Genomic DNA, 25676 nt, shown 5'->3' with positions numbered 1-25676 from the left:
CCTATTATCGTCTTTCCTTTTGTTTTCATAAATAAAGTATATAGCTTGGCATTATAATATTAAGTTCACAGTAAACCAATTTTTGTACAACAGAGTTTACAAACTGAAATTAGGCACTGATTCCTTATTCTGATCGTTATCCATTTATTACTCAAAATAACAGTTTCTTCCTCATAAAGGCAGAAGATCAGGAGTATTAAACATGCAGTGACAGGATTAAATGAAAAACCATCAACACGGCCGTGTAAACACCAACAGAAAACTTTTGATCCTCCTCATGAGAGAAATTTGGAGAAATGTTCCAAAAATAAAATACCTTTTTGATAATCGTACAGAAAACACACACAATTTCAACCAATGACTGTACATTTTAAACAGTTTCTGTTCACTGGTCGATAACATCTTAACACTTTAGGACTATAGCAGTGATTCTGTGTATTTTAGCCGCAGTACTTTAATACTTGATGCTACTGCTCGGTTCAGCAGTCAGGTTTAAAGTAAATTATTTCAGGTAAGACACACAGAAACGCTGGCTTGGTTTTTCACCAGATTCAATTTTAAATACTGAATGTTATTTTTTGCAAAAATGGATGCATAGGGATTAGAAAACAAAATTATCAGTAACATTATAAAAAAGATGATTAATCCTGGCCAACTACCACTGAACACCAAAACCGCAGTTTCATATTTCTACCGGGGGAAATTTCACAAATACAATTTTATAAAACCAAGCGAAGGACCGGCATTATTCTTAAAACAGAGCTGCGAAAACAAGCTTCCTACAAATGGTTCAGCGGACATTACATTCATGTCAAAACAAACATTTGACAAATGAACCAAGTCGGGTGCATCAGACATAACGGTGGATAGAGGGGGGGTACTTTCTTAGCGTCCTCCTGACTTGCGTCCGGCCCAGGATCGGGACCGAGAACGAGAGCGTGATCTTGATGCAGAGCGGGACCTGGAGCGGGAAGGGGAGTGGGTCCGTCGCACTTCTTCCACGGGGTAATGGGAAGACGATGATGGGTTGGCGTTTTCTCGTGGAGAAGCAGATTTGGAGCGGGATCTCCCTCTGGACTCTCTCCGAGGCCTCTGCCGGTATCTGAAGACACACGATGAGAATGTTTAGAACCGAGTGCGTCATACTTAGATGCATATTTTGCCCATAGGGAGCCTTAGAGTCTAAAATAGCATGACTCACACTTTAACTAAGGGGCTGGGTCCACAAAAACGTTTTTCCCTGAGGCACTTTTTTTTCCTCTTTGCGATGAGCTTGTTGCGTTTTTACACGAGACGAGGAGCAGAGCGCTGCAAACTCCACCGTCTCTTTTTACCCATATCACTCTACATTCAAGAAGCTAAGACACTTATGATTATCTACATTTTCAGCCACTCAACACAACTGTCCTGTACATTCAGTTTTTCCTGACTTCACTACCTCACTTCACAATAAGTCTGCCAAAATAAATCCTGTAAGTGTATTTGTACAGTCATACATACAGCAGCATGATCAAGGAAGTAAGAGAAAACAGATGTACCTTTCATTATCACGGCTCCTGCTTCTTCCTCTGGTATACATCTGTGCACGAGAACTGAGGACAGATGTAAAAGGATTATTTTTCCTGTTAAGAAACATTTAAGTACAAGTCTGTGACAGACTGCTCAGAGAGAAACTCACTTGCGAGGAGGACTCTCCGATCGTCTGCGATGGCGATCATAAGAGGGGCTGCGTGATTTGTATCGGTCGTTGCTGCGACTGCGCGAACGCCTTCGCCGGCTGTCCCGATCGTGGTCGTCGTGTCGAGAGGATCTGCCTGGAGAATGCCTCTCCTTGGACTTCATCTGATTGGGTGCTGAGGAAAAAATTGTGATGAGAAAGTTCAATTCCAGAGAAAACCAATACACAAAGGCTTAATGTATTTGTTTGTTACTGACGTTGTTACACTACAATTGAACCTTCATGCTATAGTTTTAGTTTTTTTAGTGCTGCCAGTAGTATATTGATTCATACATAAATCAAGTTCTGTGAGTGTTAATAAAGTGTTATCTGTATCAGTGAGAAACACTGTGGGTTGCTGTTTTGGGGAACATACATTAAATCTGGTATAATTAAGGTATCAGAATCACAACTTAAAAAACATGAAATATCAGAGGAAATTAGTTTTAGTTTAAACGTGTTCCATTTAAAGAATAAAACACAAAATATAAATTAATCAGATATAATAATGAAAAAAGGAAGATAAAATATGCAACAAAATAAACAAATTAAAGATATAATCACTTTTTTTTTTTAAATGAGTAAGTAAAGGGTAAAAAGGTCCAATAAAATTGAAACTGAGACTCTGCCTGCAAAAACAATTGCTGGCCAAGTCTCCATTATTTGGTAGAATGAATAAATAAAAAGGTTAAATAGAGTTGAACACTTACTCTTTCTGTCTCCCTGGGCGAACTGGATTTCAATCTGCCGGCCACAAACCCACTTCCTGTCCAGGCTGTGAAGAGCGTCCTCTGCATCGCGCACATCCTCAAACTTGCTGAGTGGTTAAGGGTTTTCTTTTGCTCGCATTTTTAGTCAGGACACAAAAATTAAAACTTTTTTTTCTTCCTCTCACAATAAGGAAGTGAGTAATACTTTTGTATAGCAAATTATCAGATTTGTATACACCCTCTTTGTAACATTCTTTTCATTTGTATGGCCTGACTTATAACACAAACACATTTAAAAAAAAGCACAAACTATTATTTCTAATTATGGTTTAGCAAGAGAAAGAACAACAAACAAATACGCACAGTTAATTTTTGTAGAGATAAAAGATGAAGCATTTTCAAACACATGTAATCACTGTGAGGGATCAGGTCTACAAATAAAAAAACAAATCAAATACATTAAATAATTGATTCAATTTCTTGATCATAATGAAAATAAAATGTCATTGATATCACAGGGAAAGATGATTTTGTTGTCATGTCAGATTTGTGAATTTGTCTTTGAGAGGATACAAAATAATTCAGACTTGTTACCTTTGCCCATGCTTGACTTTGAACTTCATCTTGATCTTTACACTCTTTAATCGACTCCCACAGAGACTCTGGACTCCTGCTTGCCTTTTCCTCTTATACCTCTTTTTCTTTTCCCAATTCTTTGCCGCCATATCCAAGCCTTGACTTCGTTCCCTTTTCCTCTTCATGCTTTACTTTCTCTTTTCAACCTTTTCCCTCCCTCTGATCCTGAAGGTCTGTGAGACTTGTCTTTACAGCTATTCTACATGGGTCTTTGTTACTCTTTGTGGCCGGTTCCACAACTGGATTCTTTTACATTTTCTGAAGCAATAACAGAGAAATAAGTGCGTTAGATATTCAATCAATAATAAATACAAGAAATAATGTCACAAAAAAAAAACATCTTCTCTGCTGAAAAGGAAATTAAAATGTTTTGTTAGCAGGAGCACAAACATAGTAAGCACTCATTGCGAAAGGATATTGAATGTATGCAAATCCTCTTGGTCGGCGTGTATGGAAGTCAAGTGGGATGTAGACATCTACTACAGGCCCATAGCGGCCAAACTCACGCCGTAAATCCTCAGGCCTGAACACCGTAAATACAAATATGACTCAACTGACCATCAGGGGCAACGCTAACTATATCATCACTCTGTGACAGCTGGGAGAGCAGCTGTTTAGAGGGCTCAATAGGGACAGTTCACCCCAAAACACTAAAGATGTATTTGACCCCTTAACTGGTGACAGGTCCACCTGTTCACAGGGTTTCTGTGATATTGCTCTAAGTTCAGCTGCTGCTTAAGAACTTTATTTATTCTAGAGGTTGCCTTTTGTTTTACAACAATTATGTTGCATTTTGGTGTGAACGGAACCTTTAAGAAGTTTACACTATTTTCTTAATCTAATTCAATGTCAAACTCACTAACAAGTCTAAAAAAGTGATAAAAGTGGAGATGTTTCTACATAACATTAGATTTTCTTTAAATGTTAAAGTGTGAACAAGGAAAAATGTCTTATGGAAATTGGACAATGTATTACAATGTTAAGGAGTTTGTATAGTAAATCAACATTAGTACACAGTAATTGATAATATTCAATAATATTGTGAAAAAACCTCTGTAGTTGACCAAAGTACTACATTTGATTAACATATCTTTTTGCTAGGAAATGTGAACCTGTTTAAACTTAGAGGTGAAGTTCCCAAACTATAAGAAAAAAAAGGGAACCAGATAAAAAATGTATGAAATGTACATTTTGCCCCGTTTGGATTGACCTTTGTTTATTGGAACTTGTGAGATCAGCACGTGTGCACATTTGTAACGTAATCTTTGACAGTGTTTTGATGATTTGCAGGCTGCAAAAGAAACTTTTCGGAGAAGGGCACCCATAATTAGTCCGAAAAAATAAAAAGCAACATTTTGTTATCTTGTCCTTTCTATATTTTACAGTCTTTAAAATGTTTGAGTCACAATAAATCCTCACCTTTCTCCAATGATACTTTAACTATCACTGCCAAAAGTTAAGCTTATAAGGCTTGTTAGTTTTTTTTTCCAAAACCTTGTTGATGACTTTAATAAAATATTTACCAGGCTTTTTTAACTAAAAGCTAACCAAAGCATCAAACTGACAAAGTTCTGGGAAGGTGATTCACGTGTTCTTGATTGATTGTGCTTTATTATCTCAAATGTGAGTGTTGAACTGTTATGACAGTTTGCTTTTCACTTGAACTTTCCCTCATTGGTTTAGTTTTACGTTTTTATATTTATATTTTATAGTACGGTAATTGCAAATACACTTAAATGCTGTGGTGTGTGCATTGGGTCATGCTACATAGCAACCTATCCCAGTACACATAAACATTGAAATAAGAATGAATGTATAATCCTAAAGACGTTTCTAAACATAACAGATTTAAACAGGATAACGGTTATCTGAAATAACGGTTGGTAACAAAACGTTAGTTGGGCTTTGTAAAAAATATGTAATGATCTTAAATAATAAGTTGAAGTCATTTTTCTTGCAAATCACCAAAACATGTAGTGTTACTAAAGTATTGTTTATAAGTTAGCTAACGTAGCTATATTTACGTTAGCTAATTTATACACATGAAACGAGCAACAGCAACGGAATGTAAACAAAGAAACAGTACCAACAAATTAAATATTAACATATACATGTTATAACATCTTATTCTAAATACATAAGCTGCTACTAATAGATATTTCACACATATAGCGTCTTTGCATGTTAGTTAAACGTAACATGAGGCTCCTGCGATGAAGCTAACGATAGCAGCTAAGCTAACTCTGTTAGCTTCCATTAATATGAGTAAGTTAGCGTTTGTGAGCAGAATTTCTCCAAGTGTGGACTCACCTGGACTCATCGGAGATGTTTCTGACGAACAAAGACGAGTTTGGGGGCCTCATGTATTTGGCCATAAAGTTACACTCACTAAGAAGAAGAAATGTTTTTGTTTTAAGGAGAGAAAAATCTGCTGCAGCGAAAATATTTGGAGCGCATGCGCAGTTGCAGGGCGCCTTTTGTTTCTTCTTCTCCAACAAACGGGGAGAATAAGTACCCACAGCGCCTTCTGCTGTTCACCTTCAGCTGTGGCAGAAATAAAGAATTCGATTTAAAGGCGTCAGTAAAGTAATTAAACCACCAGTGATGGGCAAGTTACTTTCAAAATGTAATACAGTACATATTACGTATTACTGTCTTTTTAAAGTAATAATTACATGACATTATTACTGTCTCTGAAATGTAATGCGTTACACTACTTTTGCGTTACTTTGAGATACTTTCACCAAAAATAACTGCTAAAGTATGGCTTTAAATGCTAAAATGTAGTTTATTGCAGCTCATTAATTAAATCTATCCATGGCAGTATGCTGAAATTAAATGTATGCTCCGTTTAAGTGGGCTGAATAATATCTGATACCGGTAACATGACGTCTCTGTGTGTTATTACTAACATGTTAGTGGAGCCTCTGCACGGCCCTGTAACCTGCTGTATATGAACGAGTCTCTATGGCAACGTTAGCTCACCTGGTCATTGGTGTGTTAACGGGGATTTGGCTGACAAGCTTTCTAAAAGCCAGCCCTTCCACAGAGGACAGAGGCTGCAGATCTTAAACACTGCCACGAGTCTCTCAACTTCTCTGGGTTCAAGCAGCAGACCCAGAAAGTGTCCTTCTGTTGCTTTGGTCTGCGCGCACTCCTGTCTCTTTCATTTATTTTCTCCGAGCGAACAGCTCTCAATAGCGAATCTGTTTCTGCAGCCCTCCCTCTTAACCAATAGTAAACAGGCTTACTGAGTTACTATTCTACCTGCACAATAATTTCGAAATGTCTCGCAATGTTTGTGAGTTATAAAAACAAAACACCACATCATTTCGGGTTAAAATGTGTTGTGACTGCGTTACTGAGAATTGTAACGGGTATTATATTACCCACATTTCAGAAGTAATGCGTTATATTACTGCGTTACAGCAAAAAGTAATACATTACTGTAACACCGTTACTTTTGTAACGCATTATACCCAACACTGTAAACCACACATAAAAAAAAAGTTCTAATACAAGTAAATGGTATGTATTACATAGTATACATGTATTTTGGTATTACACAATTAATAGAAGACATAGAAATTCTCATGTGGTTGTGCAGGAAACAACAGAATTCGGAGTGCTACTCCCATAAGGCTATTTATTGCACTAGAATACATACAATTATTGCACTAAACGTTTTTTTCCCCCCCCACTGGACAGAAACATTTTCTGAAGACAAAATATTGTAAGTAAAAATAACTGAAACTTGAAACAAAGGTAGAAGAGCTAAACAGGTTTGATATGATCATAGTCTCTGAGATGTTGTGGAATAACATTAAATGTTATAGCACTTAACATTTGTTATTTACCACTTGATTGAATGTATTTAGTTGCATTCAACCACTGAATAAAAACAAACATTACGGTTTATTTCATCACTCAAATTTATTCATAAAGGTATTAAGTTATTCGTTTTCAATGTGTTATCCACATGGTTCCCTGCTTAAAGGAGAGAATGTGTAATAATTAAGATTGATCAGCTTCAGGCCGAGATCAGACTCGTTTGCTTCTGCTGATGAAAGCTACATCGCCAGCTGTGATTGTCTGGAAAAGAGAGGAAGCAGACGGAAAGAAAATAGCAGTTTCATGTTAAAAGAAAAGAAACTGACAAAATGACAGAAGCGTCTCATTGTACTTTTTGTTTGGTTTGGAAGGATTTGTATCTAAAATTACAGTATATAAGAGGGATAGGCTACTGCCTATACTTCTACACAATAAGTGAAAACTGTAAGGATAATTGCCCTGGCGGTGTGTTTTGGGATCATGGTCATGCTGAAAGACCCAGCCACCCTTCATCTTCAGTGAGTGCCCTAGGCTGATGGAAGGAGGTTTTCCACTCAAAATCTCACGATACATGGCCCCATTCATTCTTTCCTTTACACTGATCAATCGTCCTGGTCCCTTTGCAGAAAAACAGCCCCAAAGCATGATGTTTCCACCCCCATGCTTCACAGTAGGTAGGTGTTCTTTGGATGCAACTCTGCATTCTTCTCCTCCAAACACGACGAGTTGAGTTTTTACCAAAAAGTTCAATTTTGGTTTCATCTGACCATATGACATCGCCCATCCTCTTCGGATCATCCAAATGCCCTCTAGCATACTTCAGACGGCCTGACATGTACTGGCTTAAGCAGGGGACACGTCTGGAACTGCAGGATTTAAGTCCCTGGCGGCGTAGTGTGTTACTGATGGTAGCCTCTGTTACTTTGGTCCCAGCTCTCTGCAGGTCATTCACTAGGTCCCCCCGTGTGGTTCTGGGATTTTTGCTCACCGTTCTTGTGATCATTTTGACCCCACGGGGTGAGATCTTGCGTGGAGCCCCAGATCGAGGGAGATTAGCAGTGGTCTTGTATGTCTTCCATTTTCTAATAATTGCTCCCACAGTTGATTTCTTCACACCAAGCTGCTTACCTATTGCAGATTCAGTTTTCCCAGCCTGGTGCAGGTCTACAATTTTGTCTCTGGTCTCCTTTGACAGCTCTTTGGTCTTGGCCATAGTGGAGTTTGGAGTATGACTGTTTGAGGTTGTGGACAGGTGTCTTTTATACTGATAACGAGTTCAAAAAGGTGCCATTAATACAGGTAACGAGTGGAGGACAGAGGAGCCTCTTAAAGAAGAAGTTACAGGTCTGTGAGAGCCAGAAATCTTGCTTGTTTGTAGGTGACCAAATACTTATTTTACAGAGGAATTTACCAATTAATTCATTAAAAATCAGACAATGTGATTTCCTGGATTTTTTTTTCTCATCCTGTCTCTCATAGTTGAGGTATACCTATGATAAAAATTACAGGCCTCTCTCATCTTTTTAAATGGGAGAACTTGCACAATTGGTGGCTGACTAAATACTTTTTTGCCCCACTGTATATCAAGTGATTACAGGGTTAAGAGTGGCATAAAAAAAGTATTCCTTTATTTGTTCAATTTTCTTTGAAGATCATGTGTCATTAAATCTAAGTTTCTTTCTTACACGGAAATCCCTGATTTTGTTCAATAATGAAGGCCACTGACCTCCACCATGTCGTCTCCTTGGAGCTCTCGAACAGCAGTGAACTTTTCAGTCTCAGCGATCAGCTTCCCGTTCTCCTCTCTGATAGTGCACTGTTCAATAAAATAAATGTTAATTTAGCACTCTTTTGCACATAACTGCCAAATATACTCTTTAAAACTACACAGTAGATCCAGTTTTAATTCAGATATACTGATAGTTTTCACATTAATTAGCATTTTCTTTTTGGATATTATGTATCTTGTTCAGATGTTTAATCTTTCAATAGGTTTCACAATAGCCTTTATAATATTTCTACATTTGCTCATCTTTTTTATTTTAACTTCTCTCACTGTGTTAATGTATGCAAAATACAACCAGGAAATTCCATGTGTTTGAAAACCTACATGGCAATAAACAAATGATGATGATCTGATTCTGATTTAGCAATCAATAACAAATACATTTAAAAACAGTATAATGCAAGTTACATTTTTTCTTTATTATCCCATCAAACATCCATCAATCTGCCTTAAATGTTCATCATTTGAATGTCATTGTTGGTTAAAATAAAAAAATCAGATCTCAACTGCTTAAATAACAGGCTCTCAACTTAAAATTGCACAGAAACTTTACTATAGCCTCATTTAATATGCTGACAAAAGCCTAGAAAGTCTAAATGCTGATACTTCTCAGGGTTTAATTCTGACATCATCATCTCACATGATGCATGAAGAGTTAAAGGCTTGAATTACCTTAAACTTCCTGCCATCCGCCACAGTCATCTCGGACTCCTTGCCGAGGCTGAATGAGTGGACTCTGGTGCTGAGGGGAGTCTTCATGGTGTAGGTGAAGTCTGAGCCATTCTGCTCAATCACCAACACTGGTTTGACATCCTTTCGCATTTTGATAATCATTTCAGGTGCACCTTGAAAAAATAGATTATTTAATGTATGCATTCATAAGAAAATGCATTCTTTTAAATATGAAAATATTCTTACCCATGACTTTTAAAAACGCCTCAAGATTTTCCTCAGAATAAACTTTCCAGGTGCCACAGAAATTCATGCTGCTGGTCATGATTCTTGCCTAAAGATGTTGTACAAGTTGTCACACTCTCACTTCACGCACACTGCTGGTTGGCAAGCCGGGGACTTCAAATCCCTGTTATTTAGACTCAAACTACCAGTGAGACCCAAGGTGGGCTGAACAACACACACTTATAGATGAAATATGGCAGGAGGGTGCATACATACAGTACTTGAATGGATTTTTCTTAAAACAAAATCACTGAGCCTAAGTAATGACATATCTTTATTTGAGACAATAATTAAAGCTTTCCTTCATTTGACAAATATACAATACTTCAGATAATTTTCCACATTCAAAATATAAAAATACTACAACAGAAAAACACACAGGAAGCAAATCATTTTAAGGCATTCATGCAGGCAGCAAAAGCTCAGGCAGTGCAGATAAGAAAAGGTGATTCACCTCTTGACTTCCCAATTAAAGCTTAAGCTGTCAGTCACCAGGAAAAGACACCTGTAGAGCTTAGTTACAAGGAAAGTGACAAACTCAATTACTTGTGGAATATTTCTGAAGCTCAAAAACACTGCAGTTTACAAAAGGTCACAATATAGAGGCGAGCTGAGCACAATGTAGACAGTAACACTTATTTCTGCAGTGGCCTTCGGTTAATACTGGTCCTTGTTGCAGTCCCTGAGAAAAACACTGATCAGTCATGCAGCGATGTGAAGTAAAAGACTGCTCAGAGACCTTGGTCTAACAATATTGCAGCAGATTATTCTTGATGTTCAACATTCTTGGATCACCAGATTTGTGCTTTCTATAGGATACTTAAAACACAAAAATAAACCCTCTTGTAGGTTTTAATAACTAGTAGTATATCGTTTTTTAGACATATCTGAGAGTTTTGACAATTTTGATATTGATAGGGCACCATCTGCTCAAATTTATTTTTACTGATGTGACATTAATTTCAACAAGATAGAATGAGACCATTCAGAGTTAAACAAAGACCAAAAGCTGCAGTATATCTCCTCAGAACTGCTGCTCAGATGCTAATGTATTTTCAGAATCTCCCTGTTCCCCCACACCTTTTCAATGTCATATTTTTGGGGGCGTATGACACTTTCCTAACTTTCTGAATGAAGTATTTCACATTAACACCCACTTCATGATATTTTTGGTAAGCAGAAGTGAGAAATAATTGCGGTGTGAACTTCTCTAAACACTCTTCCTTCATTTATGTCTCAATTTCTTTTGGCACTTTAATGTGAAAGTACATCAATATGAACAGTTTCCAGAGACTGTCTTGATGTATGACGATATCCCCCTCTTTAAATTACAATGTGTAAGAACAGCGAAAAACATTGTTAGCTAGTTTAAACATACCCCAGCCCTAAGGGTCCATAATAGCTTTGAGCAAAATGCTAACATGCTAAAAAAGAAAATAGAATATGATCTTGGCATGCTCATTCCTTCATTTGTGCCACAACTACTTCTGTATCTTTTAATGTAAACAACAAAGTGTCATATTATGAATGATTTCTAAGAGAGACTGTCTTGATGTGTCCCCGTTTTTTATATGATAATGTTTAAGGACAACAAATAACATTGTTAGCTAGCTGTTTTTTTAGAATAATGTAGCCGTAAGAGTGTCCATCACTGCTTTGATCTAAATGCTAACATGGTATACATGATATCAAATCAACCTGCTCGTACTAACATGATATAATGTTTACCAAGTTTCCCTTTTAATAAATATTTGCTAATTAGCAATAAACACAAATGGAAAGGTTAGTTTTGCAGGTCTTTAGTCAAAAACAGTAGTTGAATTTAAACAAACTGAGCTGATGATGGCAGGTAAGTTAGACAATGAATTAAGTCATTTAGATTCATCCTCAAGGGAGCATGAATGTCTATACGATGTTTAATGGCAAACCATTAAATATTGGTCCATGTATTTCAAACACAACCCAAACAATGTAAGCCTCATAATGGCAGTAGAGTAAAAGTCATCCTCTGAGGAACATGAATGTCTGTACACAAGTTTTTTGGAAAGTACATGGTAACATATTGTAGTTTGACCAACATTGCCATTTATAAAGCAATGACACTAGGATGTCAAATCAAACGTTACACATTTTGCAAAACGTCGATCACCTCAAACCTTTTCTTTGGTAATTCTGTGCAGACATTTCTTGCTACTCATCCGTACATACCGACACTGATATATCTGTAATAGTAACATCATCCATCTTTATACTGTGCTTTGAAGGGGTAACCTCAACCCATCTGGTGCTTCAAGATTGTTAAAACAAGTGCTCGATTTGATGCAGATTTGTTTGTTAAGACACAAAATGGTGAACCATTGCTTACTTCAAGCTGTGTTTAAATCCTGAAAAAGCAAAAAGTCAGTGGTACATGTTTTGGTAATACGTTACATGATAAAAATATGTTTTTATAATCTCATATCACAAAAACAGAACAAGGAAAAGAATAATACTTCACAAATATCAAGCTTTGCTACGACCCCCATTCATGGATATCCACTCATTAAATACAACAAAGACATGATGAGAGTTGAACATATGTGCTTTATCACGAGATATCCTCTTCCTGGTTTGGCCCGGGATCACTAAGGCAGCGTGATAGTTTTAGTTGGTCTTGCTCCTCCTGCTCCTCAGGCACTTTGGCTTTCTGCTCGCGGCTCTTATTGGGGCCCTGGGATTCGCTCAGCAGGCTGACGGCATCAAGGGGGCCGGGGTCTGGCCGAGCCCTCGGGCCCCGGGGGCTCTCACTGTTGTCGTAGGTGAAAACCTGATGTTCTGGTGGATATAGGCACAGTGCGGTGACATATTAATGCTTAAATATCGTCTTCAAGCAGCTTAGAAATCATCAACATTTTTAGACGTTTGGGATTTAGTCAGGATTTCGTTGTAATGAGTCATAAGAGTGCCATAAGAGACATTACATCAATACAATAATAAGAAAAATAAATGAGGAAATAAAAAGACAAATAACATTAGAAATATGATTAAACACTAACAAACCTTTTCCCATATTTTTCTTTATATTCCCATCTACTAATTTCTCTTAAAATGTGCATTTATTTAAATTTGTAGTTACTTTGCAAATCTAAAATATCACAACATTTTAAATCAACAAATAATTTACTAAAAGGCTTATATATGTTGAGCTACCCAGCACTTTAATATAAATGTATTAAAATAGTGACAATACTTTGTTACGCATTAACTGACGTAGGTTTGTATGGAATGAATGAAGGTATAGTTATTATCACATCATCATCAAAAAACATTAATAGGACTTGGTTTCTTTTCTATTTAACATGTCCCAAAACATGTAAAATCCAGAAAAGAAATGATCTCACAAATATTGCTTCACTGTGGCTCTGAAGCTGTGTGAAAAAGGTTTATCTTCCCATGTACACTTTTATGAAATAAAATCTGACCTGGTTCAAAGCAGACTTTTCTCACTGATGGTGTTTCTTGACGATTTGCAGGAACTGTGAGGTAGTGACTCATCTGTGAATAACACAAAAATATTCATAATCATAATCTTAAAATGAGTGATGTATCAACATGTTAAGTTCATTTGAATTAAATCGTATGACAAAGGGTACATTGGCGCCATTCAGGTATACAAAAGTATTTAACCTCAGTAAATTGGAATATACTAGCATAAAAGCAACAAAAAATAAGGTCTAAAGAATGAACTTGTCCTTGAACAAAATAAATCCCTCTGCAAATAATGTTATAGAGAGAGCAGAGACTGATCCATTAAAGGCTTAGTGACCACACATTGGCAAAAAGAAGGCCCAGATAGCCATGGCAACCAAAAGAAAATACAACATGTGGTCAGTTAGATAATTGAGGTGAGACAGAAATGTGTATCTTCCATCCAAATAATAAACATTGACTTTGACAAGGTCAACCCTGTGATTTTCAGCTTTAAGGTTTACGAGCCCAATGACCTTTCAAACTAAAGTAAACTTCTTGGAGCAGACAAAGCAGATATTACTTGTCATTATGTATCAACGTGGTCCAACACTCACAGACAAAATTTCAGTGGCTGTTTGACTCACCCTCCTCTCCATTTCCACCCGCTGCTTCCTGAAGCGGACTTCACTCACGTTGTCCTCAAACGGGTCGAGCATCAGGTCGTGTCTGCTGTATGAACGTAGCTATGGAAAAATAGATTCAAAAAACACCAGCATTATAAACACATTTACTTATTTACACTCTCCGCTTAACAACGTCATGAATCATGTCCTACCCTCTGCCTGGTCTTCTGCAGGTTGCTTCGCAGAATCTTACGAATCTCTTGCTCACGACTTTTGGAGATGCTTGGGATGGCCCGTCGATTGCCCGACCCTCTCTGCTGAATGTTTCTGTGGAGACACATCATCACATATCATTACTAGTCATAACAACTCTTTTTATGGTTTTAATAAACTGGCAAAAGCACAAAATAAACATTTATACTGGTGGTTAACAAACTTATTGGCATACTGTAGCATTATGTTAACACTTTACACAGTCAGATGTAAAACATTTGCTTTATTTACAAGAAAAATAATGCACAAATGAATTGATTTTGGGAAAAAAAGGAATAATTTTGTTCAGCATAAATGCTTTTGGCAATTTTCTATATTATGGTCAAAAGTAACATGCAACATTTAGGTTTCGGTTCCAGCAAAGGGTATAATTAACTACACCACATTAAAATATATGTTATTATCTGCTATGTCCAGCTTCTGAGAATAGGTTATTTTCAGATATGCATATTATTTCAACACCTGGTTTACCTGCTCTCCATCTTAAACATTCCTCAGTTTTATTTTGGAACAAATTATTGGAATACTAAGAATCAGAAGCATGGTTAAGGTCATGTAGGTGTTTGCATATAAAGATTTACCTTTGTATTTTGTTGCAGAACAATGAAAAGGGTGGGATAAAACAAAAAGATACAACAAAAGTCAAGAATCATAAAAGAAATATGAAAATGATATCAAAATCTAAAAAACATATGTTGTTCAAATGAAATCGAGCTGCACAATATTTGCAATATATTAACCAAGGACTCGTTTACAGTATAAGACATGCGTAATATGCAATGTGTGTTAAGATAAAAATCCAAAGGTATATACTGCATGTGTTAATGTAACAATGGAGTAAGATGAAATCTCGTACCGTATTCAAAAGTCCAAAAAACAAGCTGATACTTTTGTGGTGTTTTTTGTAATATAACACTATGTTTTAAGGTATGCAAATTAATCGAGTAACACTATTGCATCACTGATGAACAAATACCCTGATATTTATATCTGTTAAAACTTTCCATTTGGACTGTTCTTGCATCCAGGAGACTTCTAGTGTTTGACCACAGGTGTATGTGAAAAAACTGAATTTGTCTTAAGGAATTCGACATGAACTAAAACTCACTGCATGGAGACAGAGGACAGGATGGAGGGCAGCTTGGCGGCGCTCCCACTCTCCACCAGCATCATGGCCTGCTTCATCTCCATCTTGTTGTAGAAGGAGATGAGCTGCGGCTCGGTGGAGCGCTCGCCTGCGATCAGCCACTTCTTCACGTAGGTCTTGTTGAAGCGGTTCAGCCTGAGCACAGTCGATAAAACATCAATTTACTCATTGACATTCACACCTACCCTCAGTCACAGCTTGGAAAAAAAGGATGGTATTTATATTAACTGGATCATTACCATACAAATACCTTCCGCACTTCCCTTTATTCACAGTAGTCTCTCGAAGATTATATGTACAGTATATACAAAGTTGTATACTTGTCGTTTTATTTGAAGGTTGTCTAATATATACTTTTTAAATACATATTTAGCATGTGTGCCGCTTGAAGGGGCTAAAACTGTCACACACGTTTTTTTAGAGTTGTATTTGATTTTTTTTAAAGCTTAGTTTCCAGAGAAGGTTTGCTCACTTTATTTTTTATTATTATTAATCTTCTTTGAATACACACAATCTTTTGCATTTTTTTCAGTTAACTTAATTGTTTTAATTTCATTCATTATTTCCTGGTTTTGGTTTAGTTTTACTGGCTACTAAATACCAAAAATATAATAGATAAATAAAAGCTTCAGGCTATTTTAAGAAACCTTAAACAGAATTGTATATCCTTAAGCTAATCCTGTTCTATCGTAATATATCTATTTTGAATTATACAATATGTATCTTTATATGTTCACAATTTCAAAATCCATACATTATATAAAACTAGCTGTAGGCCGTTTCTTTGACCATCCTAATAAAAGAGCATAAGAACCAGGGAGAAGTCAGAGGAAATCTTACTTGTCTTTCCAGTGATGATGTCCATAATGACCACAGATGTCTTCAATTCCTGTGAGGAGATGATCCAGAAACTGGAGACAAAAAGAGATTTATATGATGATATTTCTGCATAAAGATGAACAATCAACAAAAAAGTGATATGAGCTTTAATATTTTGTACCTTGTACGTTAACAAGTATGTCCCAAAAACTAAAATGAGATTATGGATCTCACCTGTGTGTGAATCTCCTCATTAATTGATGGTTTGCTCTCCTTCTTCCTCTTCACAGCCAGAAGCTCCACCAGAGGCCGGATTGTCATTCCCTAAAGAAAGAAGTGAGACCATGTAGGGAGTGATAACACCAACAAATAACTTTAGAAATAATAGTAAAAAAAAGACCAGCCAATTTGTTTACCACTTTTACCTGATAGAAAACATCATGCAGCCAAGGAAGGATGTGAAGCAGAATTCATAAGGGCAAGGGAAAGAATTCCACAGGACTGCTTTTTGTTGTAATTGTTGTAAAATGATTGAAATGATACCCCTGAGTGCACAATCAAACAATGGTCTAAACATTGCTGGTGCAAGAAATTGTGGGATGTATTATCTCCTTTTCTTTGATGATCCAGTGTCTCCTCCGCTCAAGGAGATAAAGGATGCATTGAGGCCCCTTCTCTTAGCAGATAAAGAATTCCACCAGTTCTTATCATGGCTGCCACGTTAATACAATATTTAATAAGAAAATAGTTTATAGGATAATATTATTCAGTGAAGAACATCCTTAAGCAAGTTACTGTTTGCATAACCCACGAGCTCGGATGGAATTGGGGAAAAAAGCATTCAGTTTTGCTGCCCCATCAACTTGGAACAATTTTCAGGCCGAACTAAAAATGTCTGAACTGGTATCTTTTAATGTCTTCCGCCGGTTCCTAAAGGACCGACAACAAAAAATATTTGGACGGTGCCTCTGCTCCTAATTATTTCCTATGATCGATTCCTTTGCTCTTGCACTTTGTTGTTATTTTTATTCACTTGTGGCCCTATTTATTGTAATGTATTTGTATGTTGATGACGTGTGCTGCTGCCTTCTTGGCCAGGTCACCCTTGAAAATGAGATCACGATCTTAATGGGTCTTTTACCTGGTTAAATAAATAAATAAATAAGCAGAAAAAGACTATTAAACGGCAGCCTCAGTTTTCATAAGCGGTGATTTTTAAAGTAGGAAGTTGTAATTCCGGATAGTTGCCAACAGAGGTCCAAACAGGTTACTGGATACTTATAAGGAACAGAACTGGATTTGGCAAAAAAACCCTTCATTTTTGTAAACCAAAAGTGTTAATTTTTGTTATGTATTTGACTCAACCTTATCGGTTTGGTATTAGGTATAATATTTATTTGAAATATAACGTTTATTATCTTAAAATACTTTGTTTTATTTGAACAAATACAACTACTATGACATTGCTTCTTATACTATATATTACATGTCATACTGTACTATGCTGTACTATATCATAATACTTGAGTATGTTATACTTGCTTTCCACATCACGCATAATAAAAAATATAGTTAAACTATTTTAAACGTTTCTTTCTTCTATCTCCTGGGGATAATTAAAAGCTTACCTTATTTTATCTTAATCTTGTTTAAGTCATTTTACTGCAGACAAATCGCAGAAATCCAAATGTCCATCCCCCTCACCTGCACAAAGACAGTGAAGAAGATGACGGTGATGATGGCGGTGAGGAACATGTTCTTCCTCTCTTTGTCGGTCAGCAGGAACCCCAGTGAGAAGGCGATGGCACCTCGCAGGCCACCGTAGGCCACGATGAACTGATCCTTTTTGGTCAACTTCACAATGCGGAATTTATTGATGATGTAAGTGAGGCCAATGACTCCTGAGGAACACACAGAAAACAGGAAGCATTATTACAGTTAAACGTTTTTTTTAAAACCCTGTAAATTAGTTCGCCATACAAAAGTCACTAACTGATACGTTATGTGTTTTTCTGTCAACTGACCGAGCACTCTGGACACCAGACAGAGGAGGACGGTGGAAATGACGAAGGTCCAGTTCCAGGCGTGAGGACCGGCCACCGTGGAAACACCGAGGAAGATGAAGATGAGCGTCTCACTCACGCTGCTCCACATCTTCAGGAAGTATTTGATGGTGGTGTACGACTTGTGGGAGACATTAGCCTCCACGTACGGCCTCATCACTACGCCACATGCTATCAACCTGAACGTGACAGCAAGGAAACAAGGAGAGGCTTTCGATGATTGGCTGTAAAACAGAAGTATTGGCATGGATTAACCCATCCCATCTCATGTCAACAGGGACTTACGACATGATGCCAGACAGGTGGAAGACCTCAGCAGAAAGGTAAGCCATGTAGCTGTAGAGGAACACGAACAGGGGCTCTATGACCCGGGTGTGCGTGGTGAAGCGGGAGGTAAAGGCTCCCAGTATCCCGTAGATGGCGCCCACCATGACGCCCCCCAGTGAAACCACAAAGAAACAGATGACCCCCAGCACGCCGTCCACCACGGTCACAGTTCCTGCGTGAGAAAACTCCTCGAACAGGTGATACAGAACCTGCAGAGGGAAACGATTACTGGGTCTCTGTTTGTGTTTTTTATCCAAGGTCTTAGGCCTCCTACAGCTCTCAACACTATTTGTTATACAAGCGAAGGTCAATTTGTCTTCTGGCATTCCTGTCCGTCCTCTTTATTCTTCCTACCTTCCTTTCTTTATACTTTGTCCCCTCTTTCTTCCCCTACTCAATACCTTTCCTCTTTAGAATTCCCTTTATAACCTTTCTTTCCTCCTACACTTCATCCCTAATTGTATATCCTCTGTCTTTCCTTCCTTCCTTCTCCACCCCAATATCTCCTTCCTTTTTATATCTTTCTTGCCTTCCTTCTTTTTTAGATACTTGCTTCCCTCTTTCTTACATACTTGGTTCCTTCTTTTTTTCCATACTTCCTTCCTTTTTCCCTTCCTTACTTCTTTTTTTTACATACATTATATACATATGTACATATATTCCTTTCGTCTACTACTCAATACTTTACTTCTTTCAATGCTCCCTTAGTTCCTTCCTTCATTTCTTTTCTTCCTTGTTCTTCTTTCACCCTTCCTTCCTTCTTTCTTGACTTCTGCCTTCTTTACCTCACTGCTCAATTCCTTCCCCCTTTAATTGCTCTCTTCATTCCTTTCTTCTTTCTGTCTTTACTTTTCTCTTCCTTCACATTTTGCTTTCCCCCTAAATTCTACTTATTTACATCCTTCCTTTCTTCCTTCATTAAAACTTGCATTGGTCCCCTTCTTTCTTTCATTCCTTCTTTACTCAAGTAAAGTAAAAGCACCAACCCACCACAGTGACGGCGTCATTGAGCAGCGACTCCCCGAACACGAGGATGTGCAGCAGCTCGTTGATGTGGATCTCCTCGAACACGGCCAGGACGGCCACAGGGTCGACGGCGGAGACGATGGTGCCGAACAGCAGGCAGGACAGCAGGTCCACACTGGCCAGCTGCACGCCTTCAATCTGACACACGGCGAAGATCATCCCGCCGATGAAGAAGGCGTTCCACAGGGTCCCCACCACGGCGAACACCAGGATGGTGCCCATGTTCTCCATGAAGGTCCGGATGGGCAGGAAGTAGCCGGCATCGAGGATGATGGGAGGCAGCAGGTAGTGGAAGAAGAGCTTGGTGTCGAGAACGGGGGCGTCCTCTCCGATGGCTTTGATGATCCCGCCCACTAGCAGGCCAACGCCAATCAGCAGACAGCTCTCCGGGACCACGTTAGATATGTTAGGAATGACGTGAAAACCTGGGAGAGAGAAAGATTGGTAATTATTGCTCAGGAAAACTAAAGAAATATAAAAATCAAAACCCATTAACTTATACTCCTTCTCACAAACCTTTCTGTTACCCAAAAGTGCTCTGTATTGTATGGTATCTTCTATATACATTGTTAAATAGACTGGACGCACACCCAAATCACTGTCAATATTTTAACGGAAAATCTATTATGCTCATTTTCAGGTTCATATTTGTATTTAGTGTCTCTACTGTCTCCATGCTTTAATGTTCAAAAAGCTCTTTATTTCTCTCATACTGCAGCACCTATTTTCATCCTCTGTCTGAAACCAGAGCCCTGTCTGCTCTGATTGGTTAGCTGGCCAGCTCTGTTGTGATTGGTCAAGCACTTAAAGATGTCCCGCCCCTCAGCCTCTCACATACGATGTGTTGGAGCGCTAGCCAACAGAAACGCGAGTGCGAGTGTCTGACATTTTAGACTTCACAAAGATTTACATGCCGTAAAACCGTAATAACACATAACAGGAAAAGGACAATCCCGAAGAGTAAAATATTGTACCTTTAAATTAAGTTTGGTACAACTTTTACCAACACAATAATGAGTAACCCAACTCGTTTGTTAGGTTAACTAACAAACGAGTTGGGTTACACAACTAATAAAATGATACAGTCAACTTGACAACTTCAGCAAAGAGAACCTACTCAAAACCAACTCTATACAAAATTCCTACAAATTAAGCAAAAATCTCTCTTAAATCAAGCTGTAAATGGCACACTTTTACATGACTCATGACATGTATTTTGTCACAGCTGTAGTGGAAAAGTAAATTAACTTAGACTCCTTGTCACAAACCTCAGAATAATACCCATTTATCACATCTCATGGTCCTGTTGGAATGAATTAATTGATTTGGTCATTTTGGAGAGAAATCATGCTTTGTGCTGCATGATGTTATGTTATTACTCATACTACTGCCACTGTCGTTTTCTTATCATCTCCAAACAAAGCTGCCATTGCTTTTTTTACTCACTGCATCCATCATCTGCAATAACCTCAATTATCCATGTTTTATTTTGTTTCCATTTCATCCATTATTCATTTAGGAGGAGTAAACAAAAGTCAGATCCATAGCAAAATTACATGGCAGAAAATAAAAAGACATTATGGAGCAGAGTCTATGTTCAGGAAACGGTTCAGTGAGCATTAGAGCAGCACTTCGATTTGAAAACAGAAAAACGATGCACTCAGCTGTACGCCAATGCAGCCATCTCATAAAACATAGAGTAGATGCGGCTGCAGGCGTAAATAAAAGACTGAACAGCTGAAGATAAATATCTGTTGAGGTTATATTTTAGGTTTTTAATCTACATGTAAATGGGAACATGAATATTGTTTTCAGTGGATGTTATACAGGCCACCGAGTGTTAAACACCAAAGCTACTGTATGTGAAGTGTCTTTAATTACTAATGTCTAGAGCACATAAATCTGTTTACAGTTCACATATTTATATATTACTACAAAAGTAAAACTTGTTAAACCATTGTACAGTATTTCATTTACATGTTATCTTGTTCTTATATTTTATGAGCATATAGTTGACTTATTTCTGCATTTACTTGCACATTGTGTCACTTGCACCATTCTCTTTTAATATTTCCTTTTTCCTTTATTTTTAAATTGAATTAATTTGTTGTTTTTTTTCCAATTTCTTCTAGTGCCATTTCTATTTGATTGTAAGTCTTTAGGAGGCACTATTATACTTCTTGGGCTTCTTGTAGTGGGCCTGAAACGCCTCCATTGGAATCCTTTGTTTACTTCCAAAACATAGTGACATCACTATGAAGCACCTGCGCTTTTATTGGCTACTGCTCAAACCCACTGAAATCGATAGGGTAAGGTGCAGGACCAATAAAACCGAGCAAGCCAGCTAACCAATCAGAGCAGACTGGGCTCTGGTTTCAGACAGAGGGTGAAAAGAGGTGCTGCAGCACAGACAGTATGAGAAGAATAAAGAGCTTTTTGAACATTAAAGCGTGGAGACATGTCAAAGTAGAGGCACTAAATACAAATATGAAAATGAGCATAATAGGGTCCCTTTAAGTTTTTGATATGTTTCATTATTGACGGAGCCAGGGACTTATGCTGAACCTATATTGCAAATGACAATAAACTCTTTGAATCTGTTGAAGATGTGAAATGATGGGCTGCTTATACCAATCATTTTCATTGCTTTAATTACAAATGTTATTCCCCAAAGTAATTGTCTGTTTTGTTCAAAGATCTTTCCTAACCGCAAATATATCTAATTTACAATGAATTTCAACAGAGAATCACTGCACGTCCTCACATTATATATAAGTGTTAGATGAAGGGCTGATACAGTAGATATGTGTTGGTCACAGCTCTTTGGTTTCACATTTGTCTCCGAGCTGAATAAGGCCTCGAAATTCAACCTCCCTGTCCTGTGACTCGGGCCGAGGCAGCTGTGAGAAACATTTTCGGGGATGTGTTATGCAGTCAGAGGTCCTGTGTGCTGCCGTGTTCCCCCCCGCTCTGCCTCTACACTGGGATCTTTGTTATCTAGCACTGAATTAGGACAGGAAGTTGGACCAGCCCTCGTCGGCAACAGCTGGATGGAGCAGATAAGACGGCGCAGAGCTGCACGCTGCAAACTGCAACCAACCATGCAGTGCAGGAGAGATTCCTCCAGCCAATCAGAATCATCACTGACCGGTTTGTTCCATTCAACAGGGAGGCATCACGGTGAACTATTTTATAATAATTGAAAGTCAAAGTGTGTCTTTATTTGCAATACTTTTACTTTACTTGAAGATTTCTATTTCTTGCTACTTGATGCGAATAGTTTACTACATCTATTTCACAGCTTAATTTACTTAAAATATAAATCAACTAATAAATTAAAATGCATTTGTATGATAGAAACCCAGTAGCTTTTTAAGTAATTAAAGTGAGCTTCACTCTTACCAGCTGCGACATTAAAGTGATGAACACATTTATTTTCTCAGGCAACACAGTTTCTTCCCTTCTCAGCTGCTGAAAATAAGTATCAACAAGTGGTTTCTTTAGCCCAAATGAAACGTTTCTGGTGGGCTACTACCAAAAACTACTAAAACGTGTCAATGTTAGCAGAAAAACACATTATGTTATATTCAGTTTTTTGATGACAGTAGGTGGACTTTATACTCTTTAATCAACACAAAAATTCCTTATCTTTAACCACACATTTTCCGGAAAACTTGACTAATAAAATATTGAGTGCTTAAAATATGTGTTGAATAATAATTGGGACTAAAATAGGTACCCAGCAGGACATCTTAAATTCATATTTCGTAAAGCTTTCTTGAGCACAAACATTTTAAGTGTGATAGAATTAAACATTTCTTTATCATTTCTGATAAAGTAAATAAAAACTTGAACAATCAAATGATTCAATAAAATGTGTTATTTTGTGATTTTCTTGAAGCAAGCACTGAATAATTATATGTGATATCATAATTTTGTTCATTAAAAAAATACTAAAATAAGAAGAATCGAGTAAGCCAACGGCCTGTGGGATAAATGACTTATTTTATAAGTTCTTTGTATCTTGGGGAATAGTTTATCCTCTCAGCATACGCGGAGTGTGGTTGTGTGAAAGCTAAAGGTCAGAGGCAAGAGAAGACTTATTATAAAACTCCACAGAGATATATGTAATCCCTCTAATTAGTCTGAACATCTGCTGCCAAACCTCTGCCAGGGTTATTTAAAATCTAATCCTTCAACATTTGCTTCATTTACACAGACACAGAGATGCTCCTAAAATAAGTTTGTGCTGCACAGAGACAGAACCAAAGTGTTCTGTGGAGACACTAAGCTCTCCTTTGCAGCCTGCAGAACAATTGGTTTTTTTTTTTATTCACTCCTTGCTGTCTTTAACTATTTCTTGTCTTGTTTCTATTAAAGTGTACACAGCCTTGGTCTGCAATTTGTGTCTAACCTGCTGATTTAATATGAACCTCTCAGATCATCTGTGGCCTCTGGTCTTTGTGCTCCTCTCATGAAGGTCTCCGCTAGTGCATTATGTATGCAAATGCAGACTTAAACCTCCAAAATGTACCGGTGGTGTTGTAGCTTTTATTTTGAAACTCTTGGCCATCTGTATCAAGACATTGCAAACTATGTTCTCATTTTGTAACTATGGATTGCAAATATGGGCTGTTTACATAGGAAACATAGAAATTGAACAGTTACTTGAATGAATCCTGACAATCCGGATAAACCTCAGGCTTGTTCAGTAGCAGCTGTTTTGATTTTTGAAATTCTTCATATTCATGTGCTAATTTAAAGTAGAAGGGTATATAATGACTTTTCTTTTTTTCTTTTGGTTGTGTTATGCGTTAATGGAAGATCTGGATATAAATAGGGGTGTGAAATGATCCAGGCAGCACATGTTTTGCATGACACGCAAATAATGAGTTACTGTAACTGACATATAACAGAAGTTGCTTGCTTGGACAGAACCAAATGTGTTGAGGATGTATTAACATAGGTTGTTTAATGGACTGCATGCACGGCACATTAGACAATGGACTCAACATTTTTTATGTTATAAATATATTTTGAAAGGAAAGGGAAGTCAGAGTTAGAGTTTTGTACAATGTTCACTAATCAACAGGACTTCCCTGGGATAACTAAGCAAGGAGCTTTTTCTGGTAACTTATAATATGAGACAGTCAACCTGACAACATTAGCTGCCAACACCAGCACCTGCTAGGAAACATACTCACACCAAAATCCATAAAAAATTCTTAATATAAAAAAACAAAAACAAATCGGTGTTTTACCAGGCAGAAAACACAACAACAAAACAAATCGTCAATACATTATTTTCACACCTTTCCAGCGTGCCTAGAAAAACTGTTCATTTCTATGTTAACATCTTTAGTCATGATGTCATTTCCTGACTATCCGACCCCCTCACTGATGCTGAATGAGGAACTCCTTCAGTAATGGGGCCACTCACCGAGTTTCATGAGCAGGGCCAGGAGGATCCATAGAGAGATCACGAAGGGTTTCCGGACGTCGTGATAGTTGAAGGAGAGGACAGGGAAAGCCTTCTTGTGAGCGGTGGAGTTAGTTTGGTGGTGGGGGTCTTCCGGTGTGTCTCGGGCTGGTTCCCCCGACGTCTCGTTGCCACCCGACACATCACGACTCCCGGAGGATACGGAGAGGAAAAGGAGCAACCAAACGCACACAAAGAAGCCAGTCCTCCAGGACCGGGCAGGACCCAGCTCAGCCATGTTTTGGAGATGCTTTGACGGCTGCTGCTCGGCTCTAGATCCGATGAAGATGAGGATAGGACGAGAACAGGGCGAGGTGCGTAACGTAGTAGCGCACCCATTTACGCACTGTCATTTTACAATTACGCATAGTTTTAGAAGAAACAAACGGGGGGTTTATGTTGCAAACATATCAGATGCTGTCATCAGTGGGGGTTATTTTAAAAATGATGTATATTACTCGCCTGCTGAGAGGATTAAAAGCGTGGACACTTGTTGTTGTGTTGTTTGTTGCCGTTATTCTCTCCTCAAACGGAGCTCTGAGAACTTTATCAAGTGTCCACATCCATCCCTATCAGACAGAAACCTCCCTTACCCACGCTGAACTCTTTTTCTCTTCTAATAACACACAGCTCACCCACACTTATCGGGAGGGAGGGCGACACCAGCTGGAGCGGAGGAACACAGTATGTACTTCTACTTGAACATGACTATTTCTGTTTTCCTAATATTTATATTTCTACATCCACCTATTTCAGAAGAAAATATTTGAGTTCTTACAATACATTTTACCGCTAAGTAATTTATCTTTCAATAAGATTGGACATTTATTAA

At 37.8% G+C, this 25676-nt stretch overlaps 3 protein-coding genes and 1 long non-coding RNA gene across 7 annotated transcripts in view; 1 reads left to right on the top strand and 3 right to left on the bottom strand.

The window, feature by feature from the left end:
- Positions 1-120: 120 nt before the first annotated feature.
- On the bottom strand, positions 121-5564 carry LOC134875074 (serine/arginine-rich splicing factor 10-like). 2 transcript variants are annotated; one of them, XM_063899479.1, is made up of 6 exons: positions 5374-5564; positions 3483-3586; positions 2428-2532; positions 1679-1853; positions 1539-1592; positions 121-1102 (listed from the first exon to the last, which is right to left on the bottom strand). In XM_063899479.1, exons 1-6 carry the CDS (start codon positions 5436-5438, stop codon positions 886-888), a joined length of 720 nt encoding a protein of 239 aa, XP_063755549.1. In that variant the 5' UTR covers positions 5439-5564; the 3' UTR covers positions 121-885. The 2 variants fall into 2 exon arrangements, with proteins under 2 accessions (XP_063755549.1, XP_063755550.1); XM_063899480.1 differs by lacking the exon at positions 3483-3586 and adding an exon at positions 3022-3321 and having other exon boundaries at positions 2428-2534; positions 5374-5562.
- Positions 5565-7022: 1458 nt separating this feature from the next.
- LOC134874654 (fatty acid-binding protein, liver-like) lies at positions 7023-9677 on the bottom strand. The gene is made up of 4 exons (XM_063898746.1): positions 9599-9677; positions 9353-9525; positions 8621-8710; positions 7023-7155 (listed from the first exon to the last, which is right to left on the bottom strand). The coding sequence occupies exons 1-4, from the start codon at positions 9675-9677 to the stop codon at positions 7105-7107; spliced, it is 393 nt and encodes a 130-aa protein (XP_063754816.1). The 3' UTR covers positions 7023-7104.
- A 221-nt stretch (positions 9678-9898) lies between these two features.
- On the bottom strand, positions 9899-25445 carry LOC134874653 (Na(+)/H(+) exchanger beta-like). The gene is made up of 12 exons (XM_063898745.1): positions 24806-25445; positions 19330-19790; positions 18298-18548; positions 17974-18191; positions 17654-17850; positions 16184-16273; positions 15971-16041; positions 15092-15265; positions 13923-14037; positions 13732-13830; positions 13099-13171; positions 9899-12451 (listed from the first exon to the last, which is right to left on the bottom strand). The coding sequence occupies exons 1-12, from the start codon at positions 25080-25082 to the stop codon at positions 12225-12227; spliced, it is 2253 nt and encodes a 750-aa protein (XP_063754815.1). The 5' UTR covers positions 25083-25445; the 3' UTR covers positions 9899-12224.
- LOC134874655 (uncharacterized) overlaps positions 24733-25676 on the top strand; it is an 8108-nt gene continuing 7164 nt past the window's right edge. The window contains exons 1-2 of one of the 3 annotated variants that reach the window (XR_010167096.1): positions 24733-25158; positions 25475-25528. This is a non-coding gene — a long non-coding RNA (uncharacterized LOC134874655). The remainder of the gene's footprint in view (positions 25159-25474; positions 25529-25676) is intronic. The other 2 variants (XR_010167098.1, XR_010167097.1) reach the window with 2 other exon arrangements.

This window comes from Eleginops maclovinus, chromosome 13 (assembly GCF_036324505.1).
Source record: "Eleginops maclovinus isolate JMC-PN-2008 ecotype Puerto Natales chromosome 13, JC_Emac_rtc_rv5, whole genome shotgun sequence".
NCBI lineage: Eukaryota > Metazoa > Chordata > Actinopteri > Perciformes > Eleginopidae > Eleginops > Eleginops maclovinus.
This window is presented reverse-complemented; position numbering and strand designations above follow the sequence as displayed.

What these genes read in the sequence shown, in the direction of transcription:
- LOC134874653 (XM_063898745.1), bottom strand. Translation starts at nt 25,082, where the DNA reads ATGGCTGAGCTGGGTCCTGCCCGGTCCTGGAGGACTGGCTTCTTTGTG. An exon ending in TCTGGTGTCCAGAGTGCTCG is followed by an intron (nt 17,851 to 17,973) that starts GTCAGTTGACAG and finishes TGTGTTCCTCAG; the next exon opens with GAGTCATTGGCCTCACTTAC. An exon ending in TGCAGAAGACCAGGCAGAGG is followed by an intron (nt 13,831 to 13,922) that starts GTAGGACATGAT and finishes ATTTTTCCATAG; the next exon opens with CTACGTTCATACAGCAGACA.
- LOC134875074 (XM_063899479.1), bottom strand. Translation starts at nt 5,438, where the DNA reads ATGGCCAAATACATGAGGCCCCCAAACTCGTCTTTGTTCGTCAGAAAC. An exon ending in AACATCTCCGATGAGTCCAG is followed by an intron (nt 3,587 to 5,373) that starts GTGAGTCCACAC and finishes TACGGTGTTCAG; the next exon opens with GCCTGAGGATTTACGGCGTG. An exon ending in TCGGAGAGTCCTCCTCGCAA is followed by an intron (nt 1,593 to 1,678) that starts GTGAGTTTCTCT and finishes ATCTGTCCTCAG; the next exon opens with TTCTCGTGCACAGATGTATA.
- LOC134874654 (XM_063898746.1), bottom strand. Translation starts at nt 9,677, where the DNA reads ATGACCAGCAGCATGAATTTCTGTGGCACCTGGAAAGTTTATTCTGAG. An exon ending in GGCGTTTTTAAAAGTCATGG is followed by an intron (nt 9,526 to 9,598) that starts GTAAGAATATTT and finishes TATTTTTTCAAG; the next exon opens with GTGCACCTGAAATGATTATC. An exon ending in AAGGAGACGACATGGTGGAG is followed by an intron (nt 7,156 to 8,620) that starts GTCAGTGGCCTT and finishes TCTCTTTTCCAG; the next exon opens with ACAATCACAGCTGGCGATGT.